Source organism: Physeter macrocephalus, chromosome 5 (assembly GCF_002837175.3).
Source record: "Physeter macrocephalus isolate SW-GA chromosome 5, ASM283717v5, whole genome shotgun sequence".
Taxonomy (NCBI): Eukaryota; Metazoa; Chordata; class Mammalia; order Artiodactyla; family Physeteridae; genus Physeter; species Physeter macrocephalus.
Genome location: NC_041218.1, coordinates 90,889,754 through 90,901,980, shown reverse-complemented (window position 1 = coordinate 90,901,980; position 12,227 = coordinate 90,889,754). Strand labels below are relative to the sequence as shown.

At 51.7% G+C, this 12,227-nt stretch overlaps 1 protein-coding gene across 6 annotated transcripts in view; it reads left to right on the top strand.

Annotated features, from left to right (window-relative positions):
- SRPK2 (SRSF protein kinase 2) overlaps window positions 1–12,227 on the top strand; it is a 235,775-nt gene that overhangs the window by 211,639 nt on the left and 11,909 nt on the right. For 4 of the 6 annotated variants that reach the window (XR_003679949.2, XM_055085076.1, XM_024115937.3 and 1 more), the window contains 5 exons: window positions 2,412–2,512; window positions 2,627–2,734; window positions 7,487–7,556; window positions 8,168–8,260; window positions 8,617–8,709. Coding sequence is in view for 5 of the 6 variants with exons in the window: in XM_055085076.1 (XP_054941051.1) it covers window positions 2,412–2,512; window positions 2,627–2,734; window positions 7,487–7,556; window positions 8,168–8,260; window positions 8,617–8,709 (465 nt within the window). In the remaining variant the exon portion in view is untranslated. The remainder of the gene's footprint in view (window positions 1–2,411; window positions 2,513–2,626; window positions 2,735–7,486; window positions 7,557–8,167; window positions 8,261–8,616; window positions 8,710–12,227) is intronic. The other 2 variants (XM_024115940.3, XM_024115939.3) reach the window with 2 other exon arrangements.

The window sequence follows — 12,227 nt, the reverse complement described above, 5'->3', positions numbered from 1 at the left end:
CAGGCAGCCACGCGAGCGAGCACGCGCGTGGACAGCTGGCACAGGTACGACCGCTCTGTGCCCAGACAGCCCTTCTGTCTTTCACTTTCAGTACAGGATGCAGTAAATTACATGAGATATTCAACACAGTTTATTATGCAGTAGGCTTTGTGTTAGTTGTTTTTGCCCAACTGTGGGCTAACGTAAGTGTCCTGAGTGATGTTGAAGGTACTAGGCTCAGCTATGACGTGTGGTAGGTGATGTGTAATTAAATGCATTTTGAACTTACGATATTTTCAACTTGAGATGGGTTTTTTGGGACATAACCCCATCGTAAGTCGAGGAGGATCTGTACTGAAGGTGTGTGATGTTGTGTTTTTAAGGTGTTTTTCCTCTAGCTGAAGTGATTTGTGTGTGATGTCTTTAGAACAACGACTGGAGGAGGGTGGCGGTTTCAGATCCCCTCTTTCCACTGGAACACCCTTGACGGCAGCTCACTCAGTCAGAACCTGCCGCTTCATCCTCTTCTCCTGCCAGGCCTTTGATCTCAGTGGTTTGTGGTGCTGGAAGCCACGACTTGGCCTCCCATCCTCTCTGGGCCGTGGGGGCTTTGGCTCATCCCTCACTGGCCATTTAGAAGCCCTGGCCTCAGAGGGTGGTCTGGCTGGTGGCAGGCAGGCGGGAGCCCCTGGATCTGGCCAGCCAGGCGCTGTCGTAGCTCTCCTGTGTTTGGTCTTTTTTTCATTTTTATTTTTTGGCGGAGGAGGGGTGGTCCCTTCCTCTTCCTCCTTTACTGAGAACTGAACCTCAGAGTTTAAGTCATTTGCCAGAGTCTTATAACTTATAGACGTAGAAACAGATTTGAATCCAGTTCTGCAAACCTCACATTCCATTTTCTTGCCTGCCGAGTCTCCTTTATTAAACGACATGAGGGATTCATCTAAGCCATTTCCAGTGCTGGCCATCTGTCTGTTGGGTCGGCATTTTTAGGTTTCTTCTAGAACTCGGTTTCTCAGCCCATTCCCTGTTCAGTGTGAACACCTTGCCTCTTTGTGTGTGTCTTTGTGCTGCTGTCCTTCTCTTCATTTCTGATTTCCTGTGTTTCTTCTCCTCGGCTCATACCTGGCCTTTGGTGAGGCCTCACTGTGGATCAGCGTCCTCATAAAGAGGGACGTGGTGTAGGGCAGATAGCAAGAAGGGAACGTGTGGGCCTGGCTGGCTTGGGTTGATCCGTAAGTCTGAGGAACAGGTCTTGAGGGTTAAAACGTTGCCAGAGTTCTCTTGCATTTTCTGGCCCCTCCTGGGGAGCTCTGTGGGCGCCCCAGGTCCCGGGTGCGTCGCCTCCTCCCTGCCGGGCTCACGGTGCGTGCAGCCTGGCCTTGCTGCCCACCTGGGGTGCCGGGCTCCACTGCACGGGTCTGCCCAAAGGAGGGACAGTCATTCCAGCAGGGCCCACCTTCCAGTGAGCTAAAGGGTGTTTAATATTCTGCATTGAGCGGGCTCTTCTGTTTTGTCTGTGAGTACCATTTCAGAATTACTTCTGAAATGAATGAAAAGCCATGGTTACATCTCATCTTTACCAGAAATCCCAGCTTGCCGGTCAGTGTGAGGTTTGATGGAGACGCTGAGTCACTTGAGCATTTTCTGTCTGGGCCTCACCACACTCTTCCTCTTCGTCACTGCCCCCTGGTTAGCTGTGCTTTCTGCAGGCCTGGTCTGTGCTTGTCCGAAAAGCTTCTCTGGCCCCGCAGCCCTGAGAATCCCAGCCCCGTGCCTACTGTTGAGAATTCCTCAGGGTTCCCGGGGGGAGAGAGTGGCTTGAGTATTTGACAAGTCCGTGAGGGGCCTCAGAGGGCCCGGGCCATCTCAAGAGACCTCTGTTCTAGAGTGTTCCTTGTCCACAGCTAAACCAGAATGGATTAGTCCCTGCCCTTAATCTGTATTTGTTGATCGGCCATCATCTGACTCTTGGGGTCTCTGTGCTCGGCCCAGGCAGCGGGAGAGGTGAGGGCTGTGGGCCACTTAGGAAGGGATGGGCGCCCTCTGGGGAGTGTCCTCTCTACCCTCACGTCGAGTAATGACGCACTTCTGAGCTAGACGCCGTCCATTAGGGAACTGGCATGGCCTAATGAGGGGCAGCTAAAAGATACAGGAACCAAGCAGGGCTGACCTGCCCGGTGAAGGATGGGGAGAAAGGAGAAAAGGGTAAGGCAGTGTCCGTGGGGTCTCTGGGCAGTTTCCTCTCTTGTGAAGTATTTTCCAGAGACGGAGACCAAGAATTTAAATTCTGTTGAGTTCAACTTACAGGATTCCAGGCCTAAATGATCACCCACCACTTTTCTAGAAAAGGAGACTGTGCCCAGCAAGCATTGTGTGCACACACGCGAACCACTTATCCAGGCACTAACTGTCCTGCTGTTTGCTCATGCCAGCAAAAACCCGGGCAGCCGACCTGTTGGTGAATCCCCTGGACCCACGGAATGCAGATAAAATTAGAGTTAAAATTGCCGACCTGGGAAACGCTTGTTGGGTGGTAAGTAGAGTTTTCTTTCTAAAACATTTCGGTTGTGATCATGTATTAGAAGATGCTTTTTCTCTCGTTTAATGTCTGTGTTCCTCCACGGTAATGCAGTCTGTTCCCTTCCAGCATAAACACTTCACAGAAGACATCCAGACGCGTCAGTATAGATCCATAGAGGTTTTAATAGGAGCAGGTTACAGTACCCCTGCTGACATTTGGAGTACGGCGTGTATGGTAAGAACGGCCTTTGCCATTTTCCTCTGTGTAAAGGCTCATCCTTTTAGTGCCCGTGATGGGGCAGCCGCACCAGGGCCTGTGGTCTAAGCTTTCTGACCGCGGGGGTTGTCCACTGAGGGGTGGGTGAGGGGAAGGCGGCTGCCTTGGGTGTCTTAAGAGACCTTCTCTGGTGTGTCCTGGTGCATGTTTTGGTTTGGTCTTGTGAGAGATGACCTCGCGAGGCCCTCTGTAGCCCGTGGCCCCGAGACTCAGACCTCCGCTGTGGTGACAGTGACTTCAGGGAGTCCCTGTTGGCTCCTGAAAGCCTGCGGGTTGTACGCCGTTTCCCCCTCACTCAGGCTGTGGAGGAAGATGACACAGCTGTGGTTTAGGGGGAGGTTGTCTGAGGGGGTCTGACAGACCTTATCTCCTTGCAGGAGAGAGAGGATTTCCCCACATACCAGTGTTTAGTCTCTCTCCTTTGGTCAAGCAGGGTCTAGAGGCTGCTCTGGCTTACTGCTCTAGGCTGTGGCCAGCCGCGTCTGAGGCACCAGCAGCCGCCTGTACCCTGTTTGACCGAGTCTGTTCCCTTAGGCAGCTCAGCGATGGTTTTCCTCAGGGCCTCCGGATGCCTCTTGGTTCTCCAGTATGATGTAGCCATTCTTACTGCCACTTGTGTGCATCACAAGTCTGGCTGTGTCTAAGCTCTCCTCAGCCCCACCAGGGCCTCTTCCCACCTCCTCCTTACCTGTGGACCGATAAGCATGAGTGGTCCCTCGTCCGTAAGCCAGTTTCGGTTTCTCTCTTGGTCCTGTTTCCTGGTCAGTTTGTCACCTTCCTCTTAGGGGGCTGAGCTTTGTAGTCCTTTGTTGGAAAAGGGGATGCACGTGTCTCTTGCTTCACGTGGTGTTTCATGCTTTCCTCATTTTTTCTCCAAAGTCTCCTCTGATATTTAAATGAAAGGGCATGGCATGTGTGGAAAGCTTGGTACTTGTCTTCTCACTAAAAAACCAATGCAGAATAAGTGTAATTGTCTGTTGTTCAAGGATTAATGTAGCACTTCTTTGGGGTGTGTCCTCTGATGCTAAAGTATAGCACTGTTAGCAAGGCGTGCTAAAACAACATGAAAAGAGTGGATGTTCTGTGTTTTTCAAGTTTGCAGCCAGTATGGCCCAACAGAGCTAGAGGAGTGTGCGTTTCTGTTCCCATGCTGCTCTGACGGGTAATGCCAGAGAATAATTTTAAAATTAAGTTTCTCAGTAAGTATCAAAAACTGAGCCCTTGCCTTGCTAGGTATGGACAAGGAGGGTTAAAAGAATTGGTGGACCAGATGGCTTCAGGCGGGCGGGGCTGACTTCTGAATGACGGAGGTTATTTATTAGACTGGGAGGAGGGCAGGGGTCGGAGATCCTGGGCCAGGGGGTGGGGGGTGGTGGCCACTCTATAGTCTTTTTTCTTTTTAATAACTCTTTTTAAATTAAAAAAAAAAAAAGAGAGAGAGGATTGGTGGACGTGTCATGGTTCCTTAGAACGCAGGGCCTGCTGTGTGGACAGGGGTGAGGCTCCCTGTGGACGAGTTGGGGGGCAGCGGGGAGGGGGGCTGGGGGCTGGAAGCAGTGGGAGGCTGCGGGGGTGTTGACCCTCAGGGTGTGGTGAGCCCAGGCCCTCCTCCTCCCCAGCAGCACAGAAGGGGCTGTATCGGGGCTGCCCTCATTTACACTCTGCGGGCTCTTTCAGCTCTGAAATCCTGTGCTTCTAATTCGGGGTGTTAAATTTTGGTGATATAACCAGAAAAATAGGACAAGATCACAGATGTAGTAGGATAATGGTGGAGCTGTCAGTACAGTTGTGTACCGGGCTCTCTGTCTGGCCTTCTGTGAGCGGAGGGTCTGTCCCCCCACACAGTCTCCTGTCCTGCTGAGCCTGCAGTTGCTGTGAACGGTGGCGTCAACGTCAAGAGCAGACTCCTGAGGAAAAGCGCTCACTCCATCTCCTTTGCCTCCCCGCTTCCCAAGAAGTGAAGCGTAAGGTCCCTCAGTACTTCTAGGGCTGCTTAGGAAGTTCTTTTTAATCAGTTTAAGGGTGATTTTCTGGGAACGGGGGCAAGCCTTCATTCCCACCCTCCCCCCTCCCCGGAGGCCGTGGCTGAGAGGTCCCCTCTTGTTCTTCGTAGAGAACCTGGTGAAGATGAGGCGTCTTTGCCCACCCCACCCTGCTGTTGAGGTTTAAGTATGTAACAGTACATTAAATTCATAATACCAGCTGTAGTAAAGCTCCAGATTGTTCGTGGTGGTAAAGCCCAGGGTTCTTTGTTATAAAGGGCATCAAATCACACAGAGACGCTAGTGGAGCTGGGAGTGGTGGCTGGTAGCCGTGTTCACTGCTAAGTGCCTGTGCTGCTGGCAGGGCCAGCGCCGTGAGGCAGAGCGGCTGGGCTTTGTCAGGTGTTGAATCTCCTTTTCTTTTCTTGAGCTTTGGAGCCCTCCAGATGTAAGTGTGCATGCTCTCAACATGGCATGTGGCCCCCGGCACTGGTCGCCCTGCACTTGTGTTTCAGAGCCCCTGAATAGGCGTCTTGGCGTGGGCCCCACGGTGAGCCTCAGTCAGCGCTGTAGAGACGAGAAAAGCCAGTCTGACCCATTTCACCAAACTTCTCGGCAGTGGTCACATCACAGAAGGCATACGTGACCTTATTTATTCAGAATGGGATACTTGACTAGGGGTGATGGCGTTTCAGGAAGGGGGGTATCTGGTCTCCCCAGAGCCTGAGGACGGAGGCTGGTCCAAGGGAAAGCCCTCTGAGGGGATTGGGCCGAGTACAGAGTACAGAGTTCCCAACTATTAAAAATAAACAATAATAATAGAGGTTATATTGAGAGTAACTTAATGAGTTGAAGGCAATAATTTTTCATGGTTTCATAGTTGCCAGCATAAAAGCAAGCTGTAAAGTACAGAGGCTGATGTTTTCATTGTGATGTGTGTTTACCCTGCCTGCTGTCTGTGTCCTAGTTGTTAAGAAAAATCTCATCATGCTTCAGAGAATCAGGACCCAGTAACATAACATGACGGGGGAGCCTTCATCTTGCCTTTTCCTTTTTTCTTTTAAACCATTGCATTGATAGGCTTCTTCAACTTGTGTTTCCGTGGAAATACACGGGTGCTAATCAAAATGGTCATCTTGCAAAGAACACCCAGTGGACATATCTTAGTGCTAGGCTGTCAGAAATACAACCAGATTGAAGTGTTTTTGAACGTTCATTAGAAGAGTGAGGGAGGCCCCAAGGACGGTAAAGAGCAGCCGGCACTCTCCTTTGGCTAGATCATGTGACTTCTGGGGTCTTCTTTCTCCATTAGGGTTTCACCCTTGTCTCTTGGCTTGTGTCCCAGGTGAGAAAGATGCTTCTGGCCATTCAGTGTGTGTCATCCACTTGTTCCCCATGGACCTGTGGCCAAATGTGAGGTGTTTTACCCTGATCTGGGAGTGACCCTAGTATCTTTATTGTTTGTTGGGTGGAGCCGGGGAGGCCCTGCAGCGCCCAGACGACCGCCTGACGTACTCGGTGCTGAGACTGGGCACATCAGACCCAGGTCTGGTTCAGGGCAGGGGTCCCGAGTTGTGAACTAGGCAACAGGCTTGGCACCCCACCTCCCTCCTTTCTTAAAAAAGAAAAATACAAGGTGAAGTGATGTGGTCCTGGGCTAAGCGCGCCCTCCTGGGTTTGTGAGAGGGGCCCCGCCCCAGGCAGACGAGACTTCCCCTGCGGGTGCCCGCTCACGCCCTGTGATCCTCGAGGGAAGCGGAGAGGGTGGGCTGGTGCGGGGCGGGCTCATCGAGGCGCCCGTGGGGAGGGCGGTACCTTGAGAGGAGCGGGCCATGCCCCACAGGCTTCGGTGAAGCGGGACGGCCCCTGAGGGCCTCCAGAACAGCGAGATCTAAGCACAGGAGAAGTAAGTATGGGAAAAACCAAACGGGGTTTAGCTTGTTCTTTTTAAAACTTCTTTTAAATTCTCATTTAAAACGTGTGTTTAAAAAAACATGGTATTTGATCAACAGAGCGATAGCAGTTGTCATTTTTATGTATTGTCAGCAAGTTAAAGCTCATAGTCCTGAGTTGATTCTGTGAACAAAGGAAGTGGGCTCAGTGGCAGAAATGGGAAAGCAGTGCCCCTCCCGTTCCCTCCCGGCCTCAGCACCCTGGTGGGGACAGCCCTGTAACCAGGAAGCCGCTCTCCTGGCTGCCCTCGGGCGGGCTGCACGGGGGGGGTCTGGTTCCTCCTGGCCCCGGGGGACAGAGCAAGAGGGGCTTCTTCGGTTCTAGAATGTCCTTTGGTTGAGTCAGAAGTGAATGAAGTGATGAGGAGTTGCTGAAAGGAGCCCCCGGTTGCTAAGACATGAAGGTCTTTGCTTCAGGGGAGCAGCCGCAGCCATGGTCTGGGGCCAGGTCAGCCTGCAGGTTGCAGCTGGGGTCTGGGGTCCGACAGACCTGGACCTTAGACTGAGCCCTCATTCTGCCGTTCAGGTTAGAGTGCAGTGTGCCGGCCACGCCCGCACACGGCTGCTTCCTGCAAAGTGAAGCAGAGGTACAAGAATATTTCTGAAGCTTCTTTGAACTTTTGGGAAGAAGAGAAAGCCTGGTGTTGAGCCCTTTCAGGAGGCTCTTTGGTTTGGTTCAGATGCTCGTAAAAATGTAGGTCGCTTGTACCAGAAAAAGTTGCTGGCCTGAGGCCCGTCTCTGTGAAGCGCTCAGCGTGTCATCTGTTGTATCCTAGGCATTTGAGCTGGCAACGGGAGATTATCTGTTTGAACCGCATTCTGGGGAGGACTATTCCAGAGACGAGGGTGAGTACTGCTGCCTGCTGAGAGTCCTGAACTTCTGGAGAAGATTGTCTTTTTGCAGCGAAATAGAGCTGTGCTTTGGTTTTCAAGCACCAAATTCAGATGCTCTCCCTTTGGGCTTGAAGCCCCCTCAGCTGCAGGGACTGGGCAGAGCCTCCTGGCACCCGTGACGCTTCGGAGAGCCCTCGGGCCTCAGCCCGCCCCCGCAGGCCCGAGCCCAGCTGGCCGGGAGAGGACAGGCCGGACGAACCCGGAGCCTCTCCGTGGACCTTTTGTCCACTGATCTGCTGCCCACTTCTCTGTCCTGTTGGGGGCTGAATTGAAAACCAGGGAACTCTGGCTTGAATTCCCATCTGCAGACCTGACCATCTCCATGCTTATTTGCTTGCGATGCTGGGGTAGCCTGGGGTGAGCTGGCATCAGTCACTGTTAATGCTCCAGATGGAGCCTGAGGCCTGCCAGTCCCAGAAGCCTCTGTGTGGATGTGCTGCACACATTGTTGATTTGATTCTATCTCTGATTTTTTTACTAATTTCAATTTTCCCCTCTTCTTTTATCCCATCCTTCCCTTTGCCCCTCCCATTCCCGTATCCTTTTTTTTCTCTCCTCCATAGACCACATAGCCCACATCATAGAGCTGCTAGGCAGTATCCCAAGGCACTTTGCTCTGTCTGGAAAATATTCTCGGGAATTCTTCAATCGCAGAGGTAGTACCTCTTCTTTTTGAAAAGCGCCACGATGCAGACAGAAATGGAATAGCAGCTGCTGATTGTAGCATTAATGGTGACAAAGGCCTTTCTCCTAAATTCCAAAAGCAACCCAGCAGAATTCCTGTGCTGCCTTCAGAGTTGAGAAGGAGCCCCTGTTTGGCCCCATCCTGCGGTCACCCTGTGCATCAGCTCCTCTGCGGTGCCTTGAATCTGGCCACTCGGGCAGAGCCCGTGCTCTGGTTGTTGATGCTGCGCTCTGTTTCTGTCTGCGCGGGCGATGGCAGTGTCTGCATGCAGTGTACTGATTAAATTGTCGTGTGTTTCTGTTTTGCTGGCAATGTTTCCCAATGCAGATCACATAGCATTGATCATTGAACTGCTGGGGAAAGTCCCTCGAAAATACGCTATGTTGGGGAAATATTCCAAGGAGTTTTTCACCAGAAAAGGTAACGGTATTTATGCAACACTAATTTTCAGCATAATCCTCTCCCAAAGGAGAAATTGTGCATTCGCGTTTGGGCAGTGGAGAAAGATCTGGACTTAACCGCTGGGGGAGTCTGCTGAAGAAGGCCCTCAAGAAATAAAGAATCATCTGATATCTGTGGAATAAGAATTTTGTAAGAGAACAGTCTTCCGAAAATCCTTTGACCTCCTCCACACCTCTCCTTTACGCTAAGCACCAATTCATGTATTCAAGTATTTGTAAAAGAGTTTAAATGATTTTTTAGAAAGCAGCTAGGCTTACCTTTCCATTTTCCACATTGTTCCTGGAACCAGAGTGTTTTTGCAGTGGAGCAGAGGTGGCCTAGAGACCGGACTTAATGACTGTCCATCTACGTCCTGTTTCACGTGTCTGAGCTGTTTCTATAGGGGTGTGGGCCTGTGAAGTCCTGTGTGCCTCACATTCTTTATAAATCAGACGCTCTTCTCCCAGTGCATTACCTCACACTGTACTGTAGGTGATTTATTTTAATATTGCAGTTCTCGTTGATCTTCCTTGGCGTGACCTAGAACAACTCTCTTTGCCCTGTGTAGTCCCTAGTTAGTGATCAATTTTTTAAAAACACCCCAAAGCCTCGGGGAATTTATTTTTACAGAGCCCTTCCCCAATGCCATAGTCTTTGACGTGAGCATAGATAGTCCTCTTAACTCATGTTTTTCCAGCTTTGATTTGGAGGTGGGGGAGTGGTGCAATTCCCGTTAAAAAAGAAACTGTTTTAAAGTTGATGTGAGCGGGACATGGAGTTTCTAGAAATTTCTGCAAGTGCTAGATACTCTATCTCCCCTGCTTTAGCCAAATGTGGAAAACCAATTTGACGTTTTACTTTCCTGTGCGATAAAGGAATTCTTGTAGAGCAATAACCTTTTATGATATACTTTGGTGATGTTCAGCTAACCAGTCCTGTCTTACCCCTTAAATTCCATCTCCCCGTGAATGCATGAGGCCTGAGAGCGAACCATGCCAAGACAGTGGTTTCTTGCTCACGTACTCTGAGAGCGTTGACCACAACTCTTAGGTTTTTGGGGAACACCCTGTGGGTAACCTGTGAAATATGTAACTGGATGCAGTATCTTGTTATCTCCTTTTTAAAGCTCATCAGAGGAAAAAAAATTGTCGAGGAAAAATGTTCTTCGGACGCGTATTAGTTTTCGTTCTGAGACTCTAGTCTTCGAGTCTGGGTCACTTAAGCAGGTACAGGGGTTCCCCCGCCACACCCAGACTCTCACGCAGCCTCAAGTCGTGCTCAGGGCAGTGTGTTCAGTGGCACGGCTGGGGCTGGGGCTGGAGCGTGCTGGGGGGCTGGGCACAGCGTGTCACATCGTCTCCGAGGCTGTCAGCGGGGGTGACTTCCAGTGAGTGCATCCTTGATACAAGGAGGCGTGAGAGGATGTCTGCGCCACGCGGCGCATTAGGAACCGTTTCCGTTATTGCTAAAGCAGAGTTATAAACAGGATAACGCTGTGCACGTTGTGAACTGGACAGCAGTATGACTGAGAGAGTGGGCTGTTTCCTAGCAAATTTCCAGAAAGTGTTATTTGAACATAGTTGAAGCAAGGGAAATCTCTGGATTATTTTGTCCTGGGATGGTGTGGCCTGGGGAGTCGTGTTTATTTTAATCAAAGCAGACTCCTCCTTCCACATTTCAGAGTGTTTTCAGAGCCTAAGGGAGATGGCCTGGGCCTCAGGAGGACTTGGCTGGTAGATGACCTGCCCCAGCCGTAGCTTTCACCACTGTCAGGTGGGGAGGGCAGCCAGGAGCAGGCAGCCTGATCTGTCGGGCAAGCAGCGGTATTGGCCTGCGGGTGCCCTGGAGGGGAAGGGAAGAGGGCCCAGGAGGGCTCTGGACCACAGCCCCTGATCCTCGAGCAGAGCGGGCTGTGGGGCCTCACTCCTCACCTCAGGCATCAGGCGTGGACGCAGGATCGTTCCTTTCATCGCGCTGCTGCCGCTGCCCTTTCCTCTGTAGCGAGGAGGCTGTTGCGGGTGGCTGGGCTCTGCCGTCTCTGTCCGTTGTCTGTGGGTGAGGAACCAGTACTGTGCACGGTGGGGAAGAAGTTGAAGAGGAACAAGGGGCGGTCGGGGGGGCGCTGAGTGGTGAGAAAAAGAAGTCAGGCAAATGATTTGAAGGTGCCCCTGCCAGCAGCCTGTGGTCAGGTTTGCTCGTGGAGATGGCTGCTCTGCGACTCTTCCCCCTGTTAGGCTTTGCCGCTGGTCTGAGCTGCAGGGACTGGGGGCAACACCTGCTGAGTCCCAGCCGAGAGCCGGCCGTGGGCCTGGAGCCCTCTCCACAGCCCACCTGTGGGGCTCCTTCAGCGGACTTGAGCGGTGCCTGGGGGGGCCGATGTCGGCAGGTGCTTGGTTCCAGCTCACAGCCCTCTGTCCTGGGTGCCTCGTGCTGGAGGGCGGCGTTCACACTGGCCTTTCCATAAGCGCCCTACTCCTCGGACAGGCAGACCACTGCCTGCGCCCAGATGGGAGGATAAAGTGCTTGCACGGGACCTTGCTGTTCCGTCATCACACTGTTACATATGTGTGCTGTAGGAGTTGTGTGCGTGGGCTCTTTTGTGAGGAGCTTGTTTGAAGGTGGCCTGTGGAATTGAAGTGCATCTTGCATCCTTGGTAGAGACAGGCCGACGACACGTGGACTTGTGTTAACACTGTGGTGACTAGAGTCCTTTTTTCCTTCCCTTGGATGACTAGGCAAGAAATCCCCTAAAATGACTGGGAATTGGGGCTTAAGTTCTTTCCTGATGATTGCTTGTTTATGGTAACTGTGGAACTCAAAAGGGATTTAGGGTTTTCACAGAAGTCTCGGGAATAGTACGATGACGAATGAGGGCCTGGCCTGAAGTCGATTTCACCATGTCCCTTGGGATGAGCGGAGTGACGGTTGCATTAGAAAAATGTTTTGGCATGCCTCCCCCATTAAGGGCAGTGAATACACGTTTTGGAAATAATGGGCTCTTAAATGTATCCATTTAAAATTTTTTCTAAAATACCTTTGTGCCAGAACTGATAGAGAAAGGCGAAATTGAAAACTGCTTTTAATTTGCTTACGTCACGTTGGCAAGCAGTGGGAATCGAGAGGGCTGAGCAGCAGGTCTTCCTGCTCTTCGTTCTCTTGGGTGGAAAGCAGGTTTCATCCCCACTCCGAGGCCAGGGAAGAAGAGCGGGGTCTGTGCATTAAAGCTAAACATCAAATGCAGCTGAGTGGTGTCTTCTTGCTTACAATTCAGGGTAAAATGACTGCTACTAGTTTAAATTATTTCTTGGCCAGGCATTTTATTAAAATTGAGCTGGGGGGCTTCCCTGGTGGCGCAGTGGTTGAGAGTCCGCCTGCCGAGGCGGGGTACGCGGGTTCGTGCCCCGATCCGGGAAGATCCCACATGCCGCGGAGCGGCTGGGCCCGTGAGCCATGGCCGCTGAGCCTGCGCGTCCGGAGCCTGTGCTCCGCAGCGGGAG